At 45.4% G+C, this 23,257-nt stretch overlaps 1 protein-coding gene across 1 annotated transcript; it reads left to right on the top strand.

The window, feature by feature from the left end:
- The first annotated feature begins 16,273 nt into the window (after positions 1-16,273).
- Positions 16,274-22,326, top strand: LOC114910215 (uncharacterized). Its single transcript, XM_029250415.1, has 4 exons — positions 16,274-16,571; positions 17,875-18,457; positions 18,548-18,673; positions 22,264-22,326. The coding sequence occupies exons 2-4, from the start codon at positions 17,897-17,899 to the stop codon at positions 22,324-22,326; spliced, it is 750 nt and encodes a 249-aa protein (XP_029106248.1). The 5' UTR covers positions 16,274-16,571; positions 17,875-17,896.
- The last annotated feature ends 931 nt before the right edge of the window (positions 22,327-23,257 follow it).

Raw genomic sequence — 23,257 nt, 5'->3', positions numbered from 1 at the left:
TCCAGTGGGTCTGGGGTTCAAGTCCTGTTTGGGGTGCCTTGTGGCGGACTGGCGTCCCGTCCTGGGTGTGTCCCCTTCCCCTTACGCCCTGTGTTACCGCGTAGGCTCTGGTTCCCTGTGATCTTGTACGGGACAAGCGGTTCTGAAAATGTTTGTGTGTGTGTGTTTGATTTGAAACTGTGTTAAATTTTCACCGATTTGTTGCTGTGTTTCCGGTCCCAGTGGATGTGGGAGAGGAGTGTAATGTTCCTTATTACTTAATTGTCACGTGGCCTCGTATTTGTGTTGTTGTATGTCCATTATTACAGTTGGGTTAGGGTTAGAAATGGTGTACAGTGTCAGCAAGTGCAACCGAACAAAACATGTTACATGATACACAACACACAGGTATGCCGTCAGACGATACATTCAGGATAGAACTTACGTCGGACAGGGACTCCATTCTTTCCAAAGACCCCCTTGTCCCCCTTAACGTTGGGCTGAAGTTGTGTTTTTGGTTATATGTATATGTGGTGGATTGTAATATTCTATTATTGTCATTTCTGAATAGTAGGACTGACTTGTTTCAAATTTGTTTCCCATTTAGATGATTTAATAAATGGGGTTAACTGTTCCCTCCCCCTCTGGCCTTACACCCTGTGTTGCCGGGTAGGCTCCGGTTCCCCGTGACCCCGTATGGGACAAGTGGTTCTGAAAATGTGTGTGTGTGTGTGAATTGATGTCTGTGAAGAGTTCCCCCAAGTCTGGTCCATCTGGTGTTGGGATGAAAGTGAAGCCTCTCTTCCGGTTTCGTTGGCATGAAAATTTTGGACAAGTTAATGATGTTGGTGTACTTTGTATTTTTATCGCAGGTCTCCAACCTTAAAAGTTTAACTGGTCAAGCCAGTGTCCGACAATCAGTCCTGCTGTGTCTGTTGTCCACTGTGTTATGTCAGGATGGTCCACTTGAAATAAAAGTTTGTTGACCCTTGGTAATGAACTCCCGTGTCCCTCAATGTATCCGTTAATTGTGTCCAGTGTATTTTGTTGCTCCCTGGACAACATGTCTGAGTATTGTATGAGAGGTGTGTGTATGTTGCAGAAGGCTATGAAGCTCTACAGCGAATATTACCTGTTGTGTGTGGAGGTGAACATTTCTTTTTTCTAATATTTTGGCTATGTGCAGGAAAGTGGCCTCTGAGTAACTGTCCACCTGCACGTGGTTTGGTATGGTGCCTCCTATCCTTCCTACGTTTTCATTCCATATGACTACAATCGGTTCCCTTACTTCTAATTCCCACTCTGCAATCTTCCTTTCAGCAGTATGGTGTTGTTTTGGTTTCCATGGTGCTAGTGTAATCTGTTGTACAAAATCCTCCTCCGAATTGACAGAGGGGTTCCGGCTCCTGTGTGTGTTTCTTATGTTAACTGTTTGCTCCTCTTCTGATCCCCATTCAGTACGGAGTGTTGGACTTCCATTTATGGTCTTTGCTACTTTTAGTGGATTTTGTGTCCCTTCCTCTGTTGTTGTGTCTATTTCCTTCCCTCCTTATCTCTCCCCAACTATTCCACTCTCTGGAAGGGCCTCAATTATTGGTACCTCCTAGTGTTGGTTTTTATTTGTCCTCTCCATCTCTGTCACTGTCCTCCTGTTCCCTTGCCTGTTTCTGCCATCTCCTTCCCTTTTTCATTCTGTTTATTTACTCTACTGTAGCCATTCTAGGGGGCGCGGTGGCGCAGTGGGTTGGGCCACAGTCCTGCTCTCCGGTGGGTCTGGGGTTTGAGTCCTGCTGGGGGTGCCTTGTGGTGGACCGGTGTCCTGTCCTGAGTGTGTGTCCCCCCTCCCCCTCTGGCCTTACGCCCTGTGTTACCGGGTAGGCTCTGGTTCCCCGTGACCCCGTATGGGACAAGTGGTTCTGAAAATGTGTGTGTGTGTAGCCATTCTGTTTGTTTTCCCTTTGTCCTCTGTTTGTCTTGTGGAGCCCCAGGTAGTGTACATCTCTCCCTGTGTACCTGTGCTATTGTTTCAATTATTCTCCATGTGTGGGGGGTGTGGTGGCGCAGTGGGTTGGACTGGGTCCTGCTCTCTGGTGGGTCTGGGGTTCAAGTCCCGCTTGGGGTGCCTTGCGGCGAACTGGTGTCCCGTCCTGGGTGTGTCCTCTCCCCCTCTGGCCTTTCGCCCAGGCTCCAGTTCCCTGCAACCCTGTATGGGACAAGTGGTTCTGAAAATGTGTGTGTATTCTCCCTGTTCCTAATGTGTTGTGTTCTGTATTTGTTACCTGTAAATTTGTCCGGTGACTGTTTACAGGCCCCCAACAGATTACTGTTCCGTACTGTTTTCCGTTTGTTTATTAAGACCCAGGATTTTCCTTGTTCTGATTAATGTTTTTTCTTTTAATCTGTACCTATATCTACTTTTTGCTCACTTGCCTGCCACCTCCCCTTCCACATCACTGGCTAAGTCAGGAGTAGGTTTTTCCGTGTGTAACGTCTTCATAATGGGCCTGGAATATACTGTATAGATGTTATTTTTCATTCAGGCCTCTGTGTTTTCTTGCACTTTCTGTGACGTGATGTCGTTAGGGGATGACTATTTAATGAATTAAGTTGATTTGCTCACCTCTCTCATCATACCTTTAGTAAAGCCTTCCTTTTTAACCCATCCCTGTATTATGATTAGGTGGTGTACAGTCTGTAATAATTTCTACTATGTTTTGATTAATGCTCCATTTAATATTAAATGCACACACACTAACACAATGTCTACAACTGCTTGTCCTAAGGTGGGTGGCAGCAAACTGGAGCCTAACCCGGCGACACAGGGTGCAAGGCTGGAGGTGGAGGGCACACACCCCGGACAGGATATTAGTCCGCAGCAAGGCACCCCAAGCAGGGCTCAAACCCCAGACTCACCATGCAGCATGCCCTGGCCAAACCCACTGCACCTCTGCACACTTGCTGGTATTGAATGTTTGTTTATAATTATCTTTAAGACTGCTTGTCCCCCGCCATGTCCTTTTGTTGTGCTAATACATCAATTCTATTCTGTAACTAGGGGGTGCAGTGGCGCAGTGGGTTGGACCAGGTCCTGCTCTCTGGTGGGTCTGGGGTTCAAGTGCCGCTTAGGGTGCCTTGTGACGGACTGACGTCCCGTCCTGGGTGTATCCCCTCCCCCTCTGGCCTTACGTCCTGAGTTGCCGGGTTAGGCTCCGGTTCCCTGCGACCCCATATGGGACAAGCGCTTCAGAAGGTGTGTGTGTGTATTCTGTAACCTTTCCCTTTTATTACTATAATAATTATTAGTAAGTAGCACGGTGTTGGGCCCAACTATTCAGAGTATTAGAGAAAGCAATGTACACAACGTACAGTTAGTTTGTTTTCACCATATGAACAAATGTTCATCACACGAGAAGCTGCATTAAACTCAGTATCACCTTCCCACTAGTTTTTTTTTTTTTTTAAGTACTCAAACATTTATGTACATTACAGGAGTAGCTGTGTAAAGACTTGGAATGATCTTAAAGTCATGATGCATGAACATTTACACCTTACATGAACTTAAGAGATCATGGGCAAAGTGAGTCTGGAAGAGGTGAATTTTAAGATCCTTTTTAAATGTTGACAGAGATTCAGCAGTTGTGAGTGAGAGGGGGAGGTCGTTCCAACACAACGGAGCCAAAACTGAGAACCTCTGTGCTTTACCTTTTGTGTGTGGGACCACCAAGCAAGCAGAAGTAGACGAGTGAAGCAGTCTGGTTGGGGTGTAGTGGTTGATCAAGTCTTGTAAATAGCTGGGAGCAGTTCTATTGATGATTTTGTAGGCAATAACCGGGGTGTTAAATTTGATCTGGGCAGTTTTAGGAAGCCAGTGCAGAGAAACGAGTAGAGGAGATACATAGGAATGCTTCGGCAAGTCAAACACAAGTCGGACAGCAGTATTCTGTTTCAGCTGCAGAGGTTTGATGGCAGTAGCAGGAAGGCCACACAGGAGAGAGTTGGAGTAGTCCAGATGGGAAGTCACCATGACCTGGACAAGTAGTTTGGCAGAGTCAATTGTGAAGTAGGGGCGGATCCTGTGAATCCAGGATGTATCTGCAGGATCGGGTTGTGGCTTTGAGGTGCTTAGAGAATGACAGACTCATGTCAGTTGTTACTCCCAGACTCTTAGCCAAGGAGGGAGGCAAAATGAGTGCTGCTACCTTTGGAACCAAAAGTCATAGGTTTGAATCCCACTTCAGGCTGTAGTATCCTTGAGCAAGGTCCTTACCCTAAATTGTTTCAGTAAAGGTATTCACTTGGATATTGTAGGATACTAGGGAGAAAAGTATCAGTTAAATGAATGAATGTATTTATTACAAAGTTTTACAGAATATAACCCACGAAAAATGTTGTTTGAAGCCTTTATTTAATGTAACCGTGGTAAATGCGACTGGAGCAAGAAAGAAGTTGAGTTATGAACAGACTTCCAGTTCCTCTTGTGTTTGTAAGTTCAGATGTCAGTGTGCATAAAATGTATAAATTTGTCAATATATTATCAAAGTGTACATGAACTAAATTTTCTTGACCTTGGAAAGTGAACAGATATTTTACTAGAAGACAAACAGAATATTTTCAACACTGAAGTACTCCTAATGACTTCATGTACTCTTTCAGTCCAGCTCTATATATTTCGTCTTAAATGACTAAAAGATCTGTTTTAATTTTCAGCATCAGGTATGTAGACAATAATACTCTAGTCATGTTCGTTTTCAGCCAATGACATTTATTGGTGTTCAGTTACAGGAGGTAAATTCAACAGGTGAGCAGTTACTGGTTTCCATAATTAATAACAATTTTAGATATTTACAGTACTTCCTAAGGTAAGTATTATGTCTTGTTAGTACCCTGCCCGTTTGGTTGGTTGGCGGGAGTGTTGGTTTGGTGGGTTCAATGTGTTGGAGAAGGTAGCTAAGCTTTATGGTCTTGGGTCATGGAGATGTCAGTTGGCTACACTGAATGTTCTCTGTGGCTTCATATTGGTTAGATTGGGGCTTTGTGTACAGCCATTGATAAATACGCATGGGGTATAACATCTTGTCCTGTTAATATTCATAAGTTCTTGAAAAGTTCTACACAAAAATGTTACTGAGTCAGGTTCATTGATAAAACAAAGGAATAATTCTGTATTTCTCTACAAAACGTTCTGTTTTATCTACATTCCTGTGACTTGAAGGAAAATGTTTAACTTTTATTTTCACTTTTACTGATGTTCTATAGTACAAAACTAAATTCTTCATAGCTGAGATATTCCAGTCCACAACAACCTAATGAACATTTTAAACTATTGGCTCTTCTGTACACATCAGCATTTAAATGTCTAAAAAACAGAAAAAGTCTCAGTTATTTGTTTTCTTTGCATCTAGTTGTGAATATTTACCAGATGTAAAATGTTTTCTATGTTTATCTGATTTATCCTGTCACATGTCTTTACATTGAATATATTTTAACAGAGTGATTTGATTAAATAGATCTTATTTCTGTAGGAAAACAGACCATTTAAATATGTCTGACTGAATACATCATATTTTCATTAAATTATATATTTTAATAAGAATGAGGTGTACTTTTCTGTGCCTTGATATTGTAGTGTCCTGACGGGAGCCTGACATGGATGCCTGTTGCTATTACGTCCGAACACGAACAAAACATAGAATGACCCCATGTGCAGAGTGATGTTAAAAGTGCACTGTGCAGATTGCAAGACACTCGGTGGAAGTGAAACAGGAAATGCGAGACCAGGAAACACACACGGTGTTTCAACTACAGTGAACAGTGAAACGCTGCTCTGCGAGTATGACTAGAACCCCAAGACGTGATGAAATACCGGACTGGAACACTGGACCAGGACTGGAGAACAAGAGGCAGGAACCGACAGGACGGGCACTCGGGACTGGAACACGAACACCTAGGAAACAAGAGAGCAGAATGGAACCGCTGATTGAGAATCCGCAATCGGTTCTGCTCCGCTTGCTCCTTTTATACCCCCATGTTCTATGAGACTGTGAGCTGATACGTGGGTGTTCCCTAGCAGCACTGAGTGGGGCCGCCTCTGACCAGGAGGGGCAGTAACCCCCTGGGACGTGACAGATGTGTATATTTACACACCTGGTTTCCACAGAGACCCTTACCTGGTGTGTCCCAGTCCAAGGTCCTTAGATGAGGGGTGCTGCCTCAGAAATGAGTCCTCCTGGGGGGGTATAAGGAGGGGGAAACAATATAAAATATTACCAACCTCCCTAAAACCTAAGATCAAACTAATGAACACACACACACAAAGTTATAATCATAAATATCAAAAACCAGTTAAAAGTGCACAAGGTAACCAAATAAAATTTTGGTTAAAATCAAAATGCAGGAGGTGGAATCCTTCATACAGCACATCAATGAAGTGGACAGCAATATCAAGTTCACGCGGGAGGACATCAGTAGGAATTGTTTGGCCTTTTTAGACTGTGCAGTGTATGTGGAGGAGGACAGAAGCCTCAACACTGAAGTGCAGAGGAAACCCACACACACAGATCAGCATCTATTATTTGATTCCCACCACCCTCTGGAGCACAAGCTGGGTGTCATCAGAACCCTACACCACCGAGCACAGACAGTACCCACAAGGACAGAAAGCAAGGAGGAGGAACAAAAACACATCAGACAAATACTCAGAACGTGGATATCCGAACTGGGCCTTCGTTAAAAGTACTAGAAGGAAACCCAGAACAGACAGAGAGGAGGAGAACAACAAACGAAAGAACATCGCCATCCCTTATGTGGCTGGAATATCAGAAAAACTCAGGAGGATTTTCAACAAACACCATATCCCTATGCACTTCAAGCCCAGCAACACTCTGAGGCAGAAACTTGTTCACCCCAAAGACAAAACACCTAGGCAAAAGCAGTGCAATGTAGTTTATGCAGTTCAGTGCACTGAGGAATGCACAGACCTGTATACTGGCGAAACAAAACAACCCCTTCATATACGCATGGCTCAACACAGGAGAGCTAGTTCTTCAGGTCAGGACTCAGCAGTCCACCTACACCTGAAGGACAAGGGACATTCTTTTGAGGATAACAACATACATATTTTAGCCAGAGAAGACAGATGGTTTAAAAGAGGAATGAAGGAAACCATCTATGTAAAACTGGAAAACCCCTCTCTGAACAGGGGAGGTGGACTGAGACACAATTTATCAACCACATATAATACAGTTTTAGCATCTATCCCCAAAAAGTTTCACACCCATTTACACCTTGGGTCTGGTGGTTCTGGCCGTTCTGGCTATTAATGGGTCGTTAAGTACTGCTAATTGTAGAAAAACAGGACACCACCCAGGTTGATTTCAATAACATCCTCCAATTGGCAGGTGATTATTGGGTTGTTAACAGACCCCAGTCATGTGAGTCTCAAATGGGCTCCACCCATAGATGTTCCAAGTTTAAAACCCAAATTCCCCACCAGTCTTTTAGAACTGAAGAAGCCACTTGGATGAGTGGTGAAACGTTTTCAAAAAACTCATGCAAGTCCAGTTGCCTTTGTTTTTTTTAGATATACTATGACTTGGATGATTGAGAATCTTCACAGACATAACCAAATAATAAAAAAAAAAGCTACTAAAATTCTGTGAACAAAATACTATGAAGTCCACACATATTAAACAAGAAGAAATAAAATAAATATAAATATACAAGGGGGTAAGATACAAGTACAATATATTTTGAAGAGATGCAATTCCATAAAGCAGATGTCCATCTTCACAGCTTCAAGAACATTCTTCCATGAGGCCTTTCCATCTGTCCTTTGCTTCATGGTAGCCCCAGGTGATCACATCCAGCTTTATCCTGAACTTCCATTCAGCCAAATTTTCAAAAAAACATCATAGGCTCCCATTTTCAGTTCCTTTCGGACAAGGTTAATGTGTGCTTTCCACAATTCTCTCTTTGTCAAACTTATAATCAACCATATCCTACCAGAGGCTGCTTTACTTACCTTGGGGGACAGTCCTTTCATAATGTCATCAGAAGTCAACGCCACCTCACCGTCTAACTCCCTATACAAAAGCTCGACCAGTGACCAGATTGTGCTGACATAACTGCAATCCCAAAAAGCATGTTTAATCGTTTCCGCACATGAACACTGGGGTTGCTGGCAGTCAGGACGTCCAATCGATGCCTATGAAGTTTTTCCATCACGGGCAATTTTTTGTGAAGGCACTGCCAGTTGAGATCTTGTAGCCTATTGTTGAGCCCCTATGGCTGAATTTGGGCCCAGATGTCTCCCCCAAGGCCCAACATAACTTGCGTTCCCCTCCTGTCTAGCAAAGCATTATATAACAGTTTATGCTTGAGGAGGGTGCTAGCATCAGTGTCTGCCGGAATGATCTTACTCCATGTCACCATCTGCTTGTAGTGATCTGGCAGAGACTCGGCCTTGGTTCAGCACTGGACCAGGAATTCACCAAATCCCAGAAGGAAGGTGTCATGTTTTCGTTCCACACAATGACGGAATTAAGTGCAGGAGAAGTCTTCAAATCGATGTTTATTACAGTAGACAGACGTAATCCAAAAGAGAAGTCGGGGACAGGCGAAGGTCAGGCGATTGGCCAACAGGATACACAGGACAAGGCGATAATCGTGGTCAAAGAACAAACAAGCAAAGGTCGAGGTCGGAAGGAGTTACATGAAACACTCGGGAACGCAAGAGAAGTCACTGAAAAAGGTTCGGCAATTGCCGTCTCCTTGGCGTCCCTTTCTCTCCCTGTTCCCATCAGTGAACAGCAGGTGTTGCCGATGTGCTGGTTGATGGAGACGTGACAGAAGGATAGCCAGAGGTGAAAAAAATGCTGGTGTGGGTGTTCCAAGGGAGCTGCTAGATGAAAGCAGTGCTGCGCAAAAAAAGGCAATCAAATTCAGAGGGAAGTCAGTGACCCCCCATTCCCCCCCCGTCCTTCCCTAGGTACATCGCCTCCCTCCTCACATACTCATGTTTCCCACCCCAGACCAAGCCAAACACGTCTTGACAAACCCTTTCCGTAAGTTGCGAGGCATGGGGTAGATGTGAGCTAAGCAAAGTAAGGTTGGGAGGACATCGACTTTCAAAATCAACACCTTACTCATGAAGGACAGGGATCTCACCTTCCACAGCCCCATCTTCTGCCTAGCTATCGCAAGGCGCTCCTCCTAGTTGACCAGGGCTGCTCCTCCTAAAAGAAAAATCACACCCAGGACTCTGAGGGGACCCCTGCAGAGCAAGAGACCACTGGAGGTATCTTTTCTCGCTCCCCAGAATCCAAAGTACTTTACCTCTGTCTTCCCGAGGTTGAGCACCGAACCCAAGGCCCTACCGAACGTCTGTGTCAGGTGCAGCACTTGGGCGAGTGACTGGTCGGAGCATGCGGACAAAATGGTATTGTCCACGTAATGAGTCACCTCCCGGAATGAGCAGCCCATCTACTCCCAGGTGGGCCCGGATTGCTGCCGCCAAGGGTCGTCGCCGGGGGGGGTCGAGGTGGTCGTCAAGTTTCAAGTTTATTGTCATAGATACAGTACCATGTACATGTATCATGAAATTCTTCCTGAATGCTTCTCCACAGACCATGGACAAGGACAGAGACAATAGAAATACTGCACAAACAAAACAGTGACAAACAAAACAGTGACAATGACAGTGAGCGCACGGTTGTTAGACGCACAGTCGTTGAGCGTGTCGTCAGGTGCGCCAGGAGTGACAGGAGTGACACTTCATAGATAGTTAATAGGTAGTTATGCAGGAACTAATACAGAATTAATGGGTAGTGCTTCATTAACACTGCACTAACTACTGATAACTAATAAGGAAGAGTAATTAACTAAACTTGCAGTAACAGTTAATTATTAGTTATGTAGTAGTTACTAACAACTCTTAAATAAATGTTGTGCCTCCGGGGTGCGGTGGTACAGTGGGTTGGACCGGGTCCTGCTTTCCGGTGGGTCTGGGGTTCAAGTCCTGCTGGGGGTGCCTTGTGATGGACTGGCGGACTGGCGTCCTGTCCTGGGTGTGTCCCCTTACACCCTGAGTTGCTGGGTTAGGCTCTGGCTCCCCGCGACCCTGTATGGGACAAGCAGTTCAGAAAGTGTGTGTGTGTCGTGCCTCCTGAAGTACTACGCATATAATACAATTTTCAGATTATGCTTTTACGTCAGGAGGCTGGTCAGAGTCTTTTGAACCTTGTATGTCCCCTATCACCAGACTGAGGGTGGTGTGGCAGTGGGGTGGGTTTGATTGGTGCCTTGCTGTGTGGTGGGTCTAGGGTTCGAGTCTGGCTTGGGGTGTGTGGTGGTGCCTGCTTCCCCCTGGGTTTGCCTCCCCTGAGATGCAGAGAAAGGACCTGGCAACCCACCTCTCTTCCTGTCTTGAGTTGCCTTGAAATCCATGCAGGTGGTTACTATGGATCTGGTTTGACTCAGCACCCTGCATACATGTATCACCATACTTAATAACTCATTAAGATTGTATATTGCCATCAGTTAAATGGGTCTGTTGTGTTCTTTAACCAGAAAGAAACTTAAGAAATAAACCCCCTCTTAATCGCATCTCATGGAAAATTGTCACTAGCCAACTTACCTCATAAAATCTATACAGATTCCATGTGTTCCACCTTCGTTGTATTTGTGACATCTCTCTTTATTACTCTTTATGAGTAAATTACATAATGGGGGGAGGGGAGGTGTTCAGTACTTATCTTCTGACGTGGAGAAGTGATGTGTGATACTCTATCATGATAGCGCCGCGAATGGCCGCCTCGGTGTGGAGCTCCACAGTTGTTTTACTGTTTTTGTTAGTTTGCCCTGTCTTTAGTTATACTCCGACAATCAGTTTTACCAGGGAAGAACTGCTGAACATTCGGCAGTACACACCAAACGACATTTTACCGGTTTTCGACTATTCTGACGTTTTGCTGGACATTGCAGTCGGAGGTGCAGCGGCGCTACTCAAGCGCTCCAAGACGCGCAAGCGTGGAAAGCGAGCCGGCGCGCTTGTCAAGCTCCGAAAGCGCAACAGCGCTGCCTAGTATCCATCTGGCGAACCTCCGCTCCTTACCCAACAAAATGGACGAACTTTTCCTCCTGTCCCAAAGAAACAAGGACTTCTTAAACTCTGCTGCTCTGTGTTTCACGGAAACCTGGCCGAATGAAGCCATCCCGGACAGCGCGCTACATCTGCCGGGCTTCCAGCTGTTCAGAGCGGATCGCGACGCGGAATCAGCGGGGAAATCACGTGGCGGTGGGACATGCTTCTACATCAACGAAAGGTGGTGTACAGATGTAACAGCGTTGAAGAAGATGTGCTGTCCCGACCTAGAAGCGCTCTTCATCAACTGCAAGCCCTTCTACTCGCCGCGGGAGTTTTCCTCGTTCATTCTCGTAAGTGTTTACATTCCACCGCAAGCGTGCGTGAACGCAGCGCTGCAACAGCTGGGCGACCAGATCACTGACACAGAGCAACAACACCCGGACTCTGTTATAATCATTCTCGGGGACTTTAATAAAGCAAAAATCTCTCCCGTAAACTGCCAAAATACAGACAGCATATTACATGTCCCACCAGAGACAATATTTTGGACCACTGCTACACCACAGTAGTAAAGGATGCATATCACTCTGTTCCACGGGCAGCTTTGGGGCTCTCTGATCACTGCCTGGTTCATCTTATACCGACCTACAGGCAGAAACTGAAATCAGCTAAACCTGTAATAAGGACTGTTAAAAGATGGACTGGGGAAGCAGAGCAGGACTTACAAGCCTGCTTCGAGTGCACCGATTGGAGTGTTTTTGAGGCTGCTGCTAGCGATCTAGGTGAGCTCACAGACTCTGTAACATCATATGTCAGTTTCTGTGAGGATATGTGCATCCCTACCAGGACTCGTTTAACATACAACAATGACAAACCGTGGTTCACTGCAAAACTCAGACAGCTTCGTCAGGCCAAAGAAGACGCCTAGAAGAATGGGGACAGAGTCTTGTATAAACAGGCCAAAAACATACTGGCAAAGGAGATCAGAGTGGCTAAGAGAAACTACTCTGAAAAGCTGAAGAAACAGTTTTCAGCCAACGATCCTGCATTGGTGTGGAAAGGCCTGAAAGACATCACAAATTACAAGACACCACCCCCCAGCACCGTGTCAACTCAACAACTAGCCGACGATTTGAATGAGTTTTATTGCAGGTTTGATAAACCCTGTCTCACACCCTACACCCATTCAGACCCTCTCTCCACGAATCAATTAACACCTCCAGTAACCCCCACCTTCCCCCCTCCTGCACCTTTGATCTGCGAAGAGAAGGTGTGTCAGGTCTTTCGCAAACAGAAGACAAGGAAAGCACCAGGCCCAGATGGTGTCTCACCGGCCTACCTAAAAACCTGTGCTGACCAGCTGGCCCCTATCTTCACAAAGATCTTCAACAGATCACTGGAGATGTGTGAAGTTCCTTCCTGCTTCAAATGCTCCACCATCATCCCCATCCCAAAGAAACCCAAAATCACAGGACTTAATGACTACAGGCCTGTCGCCTTAACGTCTGTGGTCATGAAGTCACTTGAAAAACTGGTGTTGGACTACCTGAAGGACATCACTGGACCCTTGCTGGACCCCCTGCAGTTTGCTTATCGAGCAAACAGGTCTGTGGATGATGCAGTCAACATGGGACTACACTACATCCTGCAACATCTGGACAAACCAGGGACTTATGCGAGAATCCTGTTCGTGGACTTCAGCTCAGCCTTCAACACCATCATCCCACACCTCCTCCTGTCCAAATTAACCCAACTCTCTGTGCCCACCTCCATCTGTCAGTGGATCACCAACTTTCTGACAGACAGGCAGCAGATAGTGAGGCTGGAAAAATTCTCATCCAATACTCACACAATCAGTACTGGAGCCTCCCAGGGATGTGTGCTCTCCCCACTGCTCTTTTCCCTGTACACCAACGACTGCACTGCAAAAGACCCTCTGTCAAACTCCTGAAGTTTGCAGACGACACCACACTCATTAGCCTCATCCGGGATGGTGACGAGTCTGCTTACAGACAGGAGTTCCAAGAGCTGGCTGTCTGGTGCAGTCATAACAACCTGGAGCTGAACACGCTCAAAACAGTAGAGATGACTGTAGACTTTAGGAGAAACACCTCAGCATTATCCGCACTCACCATCATGAACAGCGCTGTGGCAACAGTGGAGTCATTCAGGTTCCTGGGTACCACCATCTCACAGGACCTGAAGTGGGAGCCCCACATAGACTCCATTGTGAAGAAGGCCCAGCAGAGGTTGTACTTCCTTTGCCAGCTGAGGAAGTTCAACCTGCCACAGGAGCTACTGCTGCAATTCTACTACTCCACAGTCATCCAGTGTGTCCTCTGCACCTCTATAACTGTCTGGTTTGGCTCAGCTATGAAATCAGACATCAGAAGATTACAGCAGATAGTTCGGACTGCTGGAAGAATCATTGGCACACCCCCCCCAGCTCTCCAAGAACTGTACTCGTCCAGAGTCAGTAAAAGGGCTAGCAAAATCATTCTAGACCCCTCACATCCAGACCACTTCCTCTTCAAACCTTTGCCATCTGGCCGGCGCTACAGAGCACTGAGCACCAGGACAGCCAGACACAAGAAAAGTTTCTTTCCTCAGGCCATCTGCCTCATGAACAGCTAAATCCCCCTAAAGAGTAAAACAGTGCAATACACTATGCTATTTATATTTATAACTATTTATCACATCATATCTCTTACTCACACGCCCTTGCATTTGTATAGAACATACCTGTGCATACAGACAATGTCTAGGGACTATTTTTGTATATTGGGTACTTTATATTTTTATATATTTTTTATCCTTCATTCACATATTCTATTTTCTCATCTGTGTTGTCACTGCCATTCTGTCTGTGCTGTGGAAGTTTCTGTCACCAAGACAAATTCCTTGTATGTGTGAACATACTTGGCAATAAAGCTCGTTCTGATTCTGATTCTGATTCTGATTCTGGAGGACCTTGATTCAGTGTAGAAAAGAATTAAACCGCAGCCATCGCTGCCACAGGCACCAGCCTACAGGTAACACATCAAATCATTCACAAGGTTTTAAATCTAATTTCATTTAAGCGAAGTATATAGTCACGATCCACATGGACGATACCTCTAGTGACCAAAGGGGGTGCCACTCAGTTCCACTAATCCAAACCCGCACACCTATTCACAATTTTGTGTGTTTATGTTCCAGTCCCGAGTGCCTGTCCTGTCTACTCCTGCCTTTTGTGCTCCAGTCCAGGTCCAGAGTTCCATTCTGGTATTTCATCACACTTCCGTGTTCAAGTCCCACCCACAGATCCATGTTTTACTTTTCACCTTTGTGAGAATACACTGTGTGTGTCTTATAACACTGATTCTGATTCTACAATACAGTATCTTAGAAAATATAGTGTGTTTTTTTCTACATTGACTTCAACTCACAAAAGAAATTATGTTTAATAAGATGTATGAACCCTTTGTTTTATCAATGAACCTGACAGTAACATTTTTGTGTAGAACTTCTCAAGAACTCATCAATATTAAACAGATGAAATCAGTGACATTTTTAAGTGTAGTACAGCCTATTAATGACTACAATTATCCTTTCTTTATTCCACTGTACCTGCCTCATGTGGTTTCCCACCTGCCTCTGTCAATAACACCACTTTTATTATTATTATTATTATTATTATTATTATTATTATTATTATTATTATTGAGAGAAGTGAACACAGAGGTAGAGGCTAATGGAAAAGCAGTTGAAACAACCAGCTGCTGCCACTGTCAGTTACAAATTCAACTTTAGATAAACGTACTGGTAAGTTGTGGCGAAGAAAGAGCCACACAGTAGGATTTTAAGGTGCAGGACAGCAGATTGTGTTAACAAAATTAAGGTAATTGATAAACAAAAGTCCCCCCAGTGGGGGGTCCTTCAACAGGGAATATAAACCAAAACCCAAAATGTGCACACCTCCAGAATAATTCCATTGAAGTCTTCAGGCTAGTTGCGTTAAACTCGGTACAGGTACCCCTCAACTGGTAACAGCTGGCTGCCATTATTCAGTTAACTCTGTATCACCTTCCTCTTATCCTCATTTTACAATACAATATATAAAAATATGGGGTGCAGTAGCACAGTGGGTTTGACTGAGACCTGCTCTCCAGGGGGTCAGGGGTTCAAGTCCTGCTTGGGGTGCCTTGCGACGGACTGGCGTCCCGTCCTGGGTGTGTCCCCTTCCCCCTCCGGCCTTACGCCCTGTGTTGCCGGGTAGGCTCTGGTTTCCCGTGACCCCGTGAGGGACAAGCGGTTCTGAAAGTGTGTGTGTGTGTGTGTGTGTGTGTGTGTGTGTGTGTAATTTTACCAGACAATTTGAGCATAAGTACTGTGCTCAAGTGTATTACAATAGTAATCAGCATTCAAACCTGAGGCCTTCAGATCCAGAAGTAACTTCTCCAACCGGTAACTTGTCAGTTGCTCTCAGTGTGTGTCTGTTAGGGAAGAGGGCGGTAGAGTTGTTGTGGACCCAATTGCGGGTTCTATTATTGTGGAAACCAAAACAAGGAGTAAGCGAGGATCATAGTCGGGGACAGGTGTGAGTCGCTCGAGGTGCAGATGATGTTCTTGGGGCGAGACAGGAATCTAAGTCAATTGAACAAAGCAGGAGATCTGAAACTGGGAAAGCAGCAAACAAAGAATGAAGGGCAAAGAACGATGAGGGACTGGAAGGACAAGGAGTTAAGTAGGGTTCTTTCACTATCACAGGAGATGGGGGTAGACTCAGGGGGCCACAGAGGCACAGCGAGTAGTGCTGCTATCTCCCAGCCCTTGGGTGGTGCCAGAGGACATGGGTTTGACCGCACTCAGTCTGTGTGGAGTTTACATGTTCTCCCCATGTCTGTGTGGGTTTCCTGAACATCCATGGCGCTCCCCTGTGTACGACGTCGTGGAGCTCTGAGAGTCAAGCAAGCTAGGGCAATGACAACAGATCACGCTAGGATACAACAGCAACAGATCACATTAATGGAAACAACAAGACATAAATTTAGTTATGACCAGGCGACTTTAATAGAGCTAAGAGAGCGAAGTCGGAGTTTACTCTTTGATTCGAGTGTGCTGGCCTCCTTCCCTGAGCTACTCGTGACGCCAGACCGAGCCCCAGTAGGGGGCTTTCCTAATAAGAACAGGCCGAAGAAGAGACGCAGAAGGCGGGGAGGAGCCGAGCGGAGACTCCGGCGCTTGGTTAGCAGAGGCAGGCTAACCCTCCCGGCCATACTGTTGGCTAATGTCCAGTCTCTGGAAAATAAAATGGACGAAGTGCACGCACGGATATCCACGCAGCGGTACGTACAGGACTGCTCCATGCTGTGTTTTTGTGAAACGTGGCTGGGACAGGATACGCCTGACGAACTCATAACACCGGAAGGCTAGATGATCTTCAGAGCCGACTGCGATGCGGTGGATAGCGGCAAGACTCGTGGTGGAGGAACGGCCATCCTTGTCAAGCGGACCTGGTGCACTGACTGTAAGGTTATTTCACAATTCTGTTCTGTTGACCTTAAAGTGTAGACCGTTTTATTTACCCAGAGAACTACAATGTGTTACTGTGAGTGTTGTGTACATCCCCCCCTCTGCCAAGGAGGAGGCTGCACTGAACGAACTGCACAACATGATCATCAAGCATGAAAATACATATCCTGACAGTGCTTTCATTATCTTGGGAGATTTCAATCATTGCAATCTCAGGAAAATTATGCCAAAACTTTTTCAGTTTGTGTCCTTTCCCACTAGGGGCAAAAATACACTGGACCATTGCTATAGTAACATCAGGAACACATACACAGCTGTGCCTAAACCTCACTTTGGGAAATCTGACCACTTGACAATCTTGCTAAAGCCCACATATACCAAATGGCTGAAGGCTAACCCGGTCACAGTCAGGATTATTAACATCTGGACTGACAGTGCACTGGCTAATCTGCAAAGCTGCCTAGAGGTCTCAGACATGAGCATCTTCAAAGATGCTACAAACAACATTCACGATTACACAGAGACTGTCAGTGACTACATCAGCTGGTGTACTTCCATCTGTGTCCCCTCCGGAACTGTTCGGGTTTTTCCAAACCAAAAGCCCTGGTTCAATGCTGATGTACGCATGAAGATCAGGAAAAGACGTGAGGCTTTCAAGTTGGGGGATAGTGAGAAGTACAAGTGGGTCCGATACGATCTACGCAAGTCAATTAGAGCGGCAAAAAGGGCATATTCCCAAAAACTTGAAAGCCTCTATCTGCAAAACAACATACGTAGCATGTGGCAGGGAATCCAGGGAGTCACAAACTACAGGAATAACACAGACAGCACGGAGGCTAGAGACACCACTTTACCGGACAGCCTCAACAGTTATGCTAGATTCGACAGACTCAACGTGGATACCCCCATCAAGCTCCCCTGTGACCCTGAGGACTCTGCTTTCCAGGTGACACACACACACAGGTCCTGAAGGCTCTGAAGCAGGTGAATCCCTGTAAGGCAGCAGGTCCAGATGGCGTATCACCCAGAGTCCTAAAGACCTGTGCTGAACAACTAGCAGATGTGTACATGGACATTTTCAACCTTTCCTTATCACAAGCAGTAGTCCCGCGCATATTCAAGTCCTCCATCATTGTACCAGTTCCAAAAAAATCAGACGCTTCCTCCCTGAATGACTTTAGACCAGTGACACTCACACCAGTAGCCATGAAGTGCCTAGAAAAACTGGTACTTACTCACATCAACTCTGTGGTCCCTGACACCAGTAACCCTCTACAGTTTGCTTATCGTCCTAACAGGTCGGTGGACGATGCAGTGGCCATGGCCCTCCACCACACTCTACAACACCTGGACTGTAGCAGAACATATGTCAGGATGCTTTTCCTGGACTATAGTTCTGATTTTAACACCATCCGGCCAGGAAAGCTGATCACCAAGTTGACTGATCTTGGGGTCCAGACTACCACCTGCAACTGGATTCTGGACTTCCTCACAGACAGACCGCAGGTGGTGAGGATGGGAAGAAGGGTCTCTGGTGAGCTCACGGTCAGCACAGGATCACCGCAGGGCTGCTGCCTCAGCCCGAAACTCTTCACTCTGTACACCTACGATTGTGACTCCACCCAGGATGACACGGTCGTCATCAAGTACGCCAACGACATGACCATCCTGGGTCTCATTAAGAATGAGGACGAGTCAGGGTACAGGGCCTCAGTCAACAGCATTCTGGTCTATGGTGAGGAGAACGACCTTGTCCTTAATGTAGACAAGATGAGGGAGTTAATCATAGACTTCAGGAAGAAATCTTCCCTTCTGCACTCTCTCATCATCAGGGGGACTGAGGTGGAGAGGGTTGACAGTCACAAGTTTTTGGGGCTTCAGGTGACAACGAACCTGAGCTGGACTGAAAATACTGCTGCCATAGTGAAAATGGCTCAGAAACGGCTTTACTTTATCAACTTGCTCTAAAAGGCTGGAGTGAGCGTCCGCCCCCTCACACAAGCCTACGGAGGACTCGTGGAGAGCATCCTCACTACTGCCATCACTGTCTGGTATGGCAACACCACCCAGGCAGAGAGGAAGGCCCTCCAGAGAGTGGTGAACACAGCAGAGAGGATCACTGGGACTGATCTTCCATCTGTGGATAACATTTATGCACAACGCTGTAAGAAAAAAGCCCAGAAAATCACTGGCGATATACATCACCCAGCTCACCTTTTCTTCAGGTACAGAAAGTCAGTTTACAATCTGAGGCACAGCAGAGCGGACAGCATAATCACACACAAAACACAGTTTTACAACAGCTTCTTCCCCGCCACAGTGAGACTCATGGCATTAACTGCATAAGGACTGATTTAAGATTTCGGCTACCTCATACAAAGTGCAAGCTATAGGTGCAAGAATAAAATGTGCAATAATAACATGCAATAATCATCAGAGCATTAATATTATTATTATTAACATTAACCATTAGCCTGTTAATATTACTATTAACAGTATTATTGTAGTCTTTACTGTGTATTTCACTGTGTATGGGATATTTTACTGTGTGTGCTTTGTGTGAATTGTGTTTTTTATTCCTGCCCCCCCCCCCCCCAAAGTATTTGCTCCCCTCCTTTTTTTAATAGTATTTCCTCCTTTTTTACTATTTACTCCCTCTTTAACTATAGTTATTGTATTTACTGTATTATTTTAGCTTTATTTATTGAAGTTTTAGAGTATTTATTGTGTACACGTTGTTTTTACGTTTGACTCTCTCAGCATCGCTCAAGGATTCTTATGTGCCCGGACCATGTGTACGTGTACAAATGGCAAATAAAGTTCTGTTCTATTCTATTCTATTCTATTCTATTCTATTCTATTCTACACAATGCTATTTTTATTTATAATTATATTTATTTATCACATCATAGCTCTTACTTACATTCCCTTGCATTTGTATATAGCATACCTGTACATACATATAATGTCTAGTGTCTATTTTTATATACTGTGTACTTTATATTTTTATCTTTATTCACTTATTCAGTTTTTTTTATCTGAGTCTTGTCACTGTCATCCTGTCTGTGCTGTGGAAGTTTCTGTCACCAAGACAAATTCCTTGTATGTGTTAACATACTTGGCAATAAAGCTCATTCTGATTCTGATTCTGATTCTGAAAAGACAGCCGGTAGCGTAGTAGTTAGAACTACTGTCCTTGGACCCAAAGGTCACAGGTGTGAGCCTCACCTCTGGCTGTAGTACTCTTGAGCAAGGTACCAAATTGCTAAATTGCTCCAGTAAAATTACCCAGCTGTATAAATAAGTAAATAATTGTTACTTCAACACTGTAAGTTGCTCTGGAGAAAAGCGTCAGCTAAATGAACAAATGTAAATAAGTGTAAAAGAAAGCTGCTTTGGTGTTAATCTAAGGTGGATGTATCACCATGGCCATGACCTGGAGTTCCATACAGTTTATGCTGAGATAATGGATGTTATGCAGAATGTATCTGCAGTTGTGGGTTTGATACACTGAGAGAAACACAGATTTGATTCCATTGCTGTTCCCAGACTGATTTGAGTGCTGCTTGGGGTGTCCTGTGACAGACTGGTGTCCTGTCCTGGGTGTGTCCCCTCCCCCTTCCAGCCTGGTGTTGTTGGGTTAGGCTCCAGTTTGCTGCAACCCTGCTTGGGACGAGCGGCTTCAGACAGTGTGTGTGTGTATGTGTGTGTGTGTGTGTGTGTGTGTGTGTGTGTCTGTCTGTCTGTCTGTGTGTGTTACTCCCAGACTCTTAACCAGTGAGGTAGGGGGTGAAATGATGAGTCTAACAGGATGCCTCCAAATATTGTGACCAGTTGTGTGCCGAAGGCAGCCACACAGGTATAGTGAAGGCACCTGACTGTGGGTTGTACCTACACATCAAAAGGTTTTATTAAGGAACCAAATCCAAACCAATCTGGCACATGACTCCCTTGAGAGCAATTAAACCAAAGTAACAAAACAAGACTCATAGGACTCAAAACCGACCCCAGGTCAGGTCAGGGCAGGTCGCATCAGATCCGGTCAGGTGAGGCCAGGTTAGGTCAGGACAGGTGAGGTCTGGTCCAGGGAACTCTTCTTCTCCCTCAAATTTTCCTCAAAACTGCTCTCCAAGTCCTCAGACCAGCTGCTTTAAAATTAATTTTTTCTCATTTTGCAGCAGCTGGTCATCACTATGTGGTTTTGCTGAGGCTGGTGAGGACTGTGTGTGTGTGTGCGCGTGCGCGTGCGTGCGGGGGGGTTCTCTACCCATTGAGCCCCACCCCCGACATGGGTGTACCCCCCGCCAGTTCACAGTACATCTACAACACATTCTGTATGATGGTTGGTCTGACATTAGGAACATGGAGGACTGACAGCCAAATGGACATTTTAAATTTGCTAACATATAATAAAATAAAATATTTCTGTGTTGGCTGATTAGTGCTGAGCTGCGCTATGTCATCTAAGCAATGTGAAATACAGCTTGAACATGTGTACAGTGTAAAAACTGAATGCTTACTGTGCCCTGCTTTACTCAGCCTGAACAGTCACAGAACTTTTTACACAACACTGCATGACCACATCATTTCTCTGTATCTCAGCACACTTCTTCACACCAGTGAGATGTGGCACTGTGGGGAGAGCAGAGAAAATGCAATAATAAAAACGGGAAAAATAAAATAAAAAAAGACTCATTACATTTTCACAACTTTTCATTCAAGTACCTTACTCGTGCGTACAACAGCAGTAGGTGCAATTTGAACCCTTGAATCCAAGTGTAGAAGCTCTAACCACTACGCTATCAGTGACACCACTTGAGGGTGAGAGAAACACAAGATACATACAGTATATGGGGTGAAGTAAAAGCAGAAGGAAAACAGAATATGACCTCAAGACCAGTTGGACAAAGTGCTCAGACTGGCAGAGTAGCCGAAAAGGACGTGAAGAGGAGAATTCTGGGAGACATTTACTGTCTCTGATAGGGTCCACCTGGAGGTTCTGGACACTAACAAGCAACATGAAGATCCTCATTGTCACCTTCTGTCTGCTACCTGGTACGTTCTCCCCGATGTCAGTCCCACTGAACACTGTCTCAAACAACTGTGTCCACATTGGTGTGTCTTTACACTATTTTACTGCACAGCAGTAAATAACCCTAAAAGTGGAGTGTGTGGTGTACCGTGTCATTGCAGACAGTTGCAGGACCTTTATAGTAATACCACAGTTGATGTATCTTCTTTACAATCAACTCCTGTTTTATGCTTCACCTCTTTTGTGCTCAGAAGTGGACACAGTGACTGGACATGAAGGACAGGACGTCACTGTTCAGTGCTCTCACTCTTTGGCACGAAGCAATGGGAAGAACTTCTGTAAGGGACACTGTTCCAGTCATGCTGACGTTCTCATTAAAACCAAAAGACAAAGGAATAAGAAGAATGGAAGGTTCTCACTGTATGATGATGGACCAAGAACCTTCTGGGTGACCATCACTGGACTGAAGAAGACAGATATACTGGGACATACTGGTGTACGGTGGAATGGTCCATTGCAGACACTTTCACAGAGGTGTATCTAACAGTACTCAATGGTACGGTTTGTCACACTGCTTCACCTCACATACTATCATAAAAAAGTGTTTTACTGACACTGCTCCTCACCCTGGTAAACATCACTGTCTCGTCCACAGCTCATTGGCCCACAGCGCCACTACCTGGCACCTCTGCACTCAACCAGGGTGGAGGACAAATGACAGATATCTGCTTGTCTCTGTTTCTGCTTCCTGTAGGAATGGCTGCGTTGAGCTCTGCAAATTCATAACAAAAGTCATCATTGTGTGTCAGGAATTATGGGATGAGGACAGACTTTTGCTCCAGAAACGTTTCTTTCTGCCATGAGGGTGATGACATCTGGGCCTAGCACTTCAGGCCGCTTGAGTGTCAGACATTTTTAGGACCTGGTGCAACATGGGACACAACATGGATGGCAGAACTCATGTAGTAATGGATTGCCGAACCCTGTACACCCTACGTCTACATGAAGTTAGTGCAAGTCAGCGGTTATGAGAGCAGCAGAAACAGATAAAACTGTTATCTTTGTGGGGTGACAGCTGAGTGCCCAAACTATCACCTGATGAACATATAATGAAAGGCATTGAGCCATTATTGTGCAACCCAGAGCCACTCGTTGTCTACATGTCACGACACCATCAGAAACGTTCATGAAGGACAAGTGGAGACATGACCTCTCTAATCCCACAGCTCATCGGATTCCACCCCGGTAAACCTGCTACTGTGCCCTCAATGGCTCCCCATCCTCCTGTACCCTCAGGAAGCACCACAGCATCCAGCCAAGATGGGAATCCAGGCACAGGTACCTCCTGTGCTTGTTTTAGTCCTCATCTCCTTCAGTAATGACTGAGCTCATCTTGTGTTTGTCACAACTGCTCCTCAACTCCACACTTTCACTTCCACTTTCAATTTGTGGAAAGTGTGGAGCTCAGTAACAGTCATCAGCAGCTCAACTTACCGGCCTCTCTAGGTCATGGAAACGTTGAGATCTGACATCTCTCCAGTGATACAGATGACGTGAGATGTCCTGCAAGGTATAATGTCCATCTTTCTCAGTAATTCTACACAAGAGGAAGTGCACAGTGGGTGTTGCTGCTGTCTCACAGAGCCTGG

The sequence above is a fragment of the Scleropages formosus genome, chromosome 3 (assembly GCF_900964775.1).
Source record: "Scleropages formosus chromosome 3, fSclFor1.1, whole genome shotgun sequence".
NCBI lineage: Eukaryota > Metazoa > Chordata > Actinopteri > Osteoglossiformes > Osteoglossidae > Scleropages > Scleropages formosus.
The sequence above is the reverse complement of the archived record's forward strand: the minus strand, read 5'-3'. Positions and strand labels throughout refer to the sequence as shown.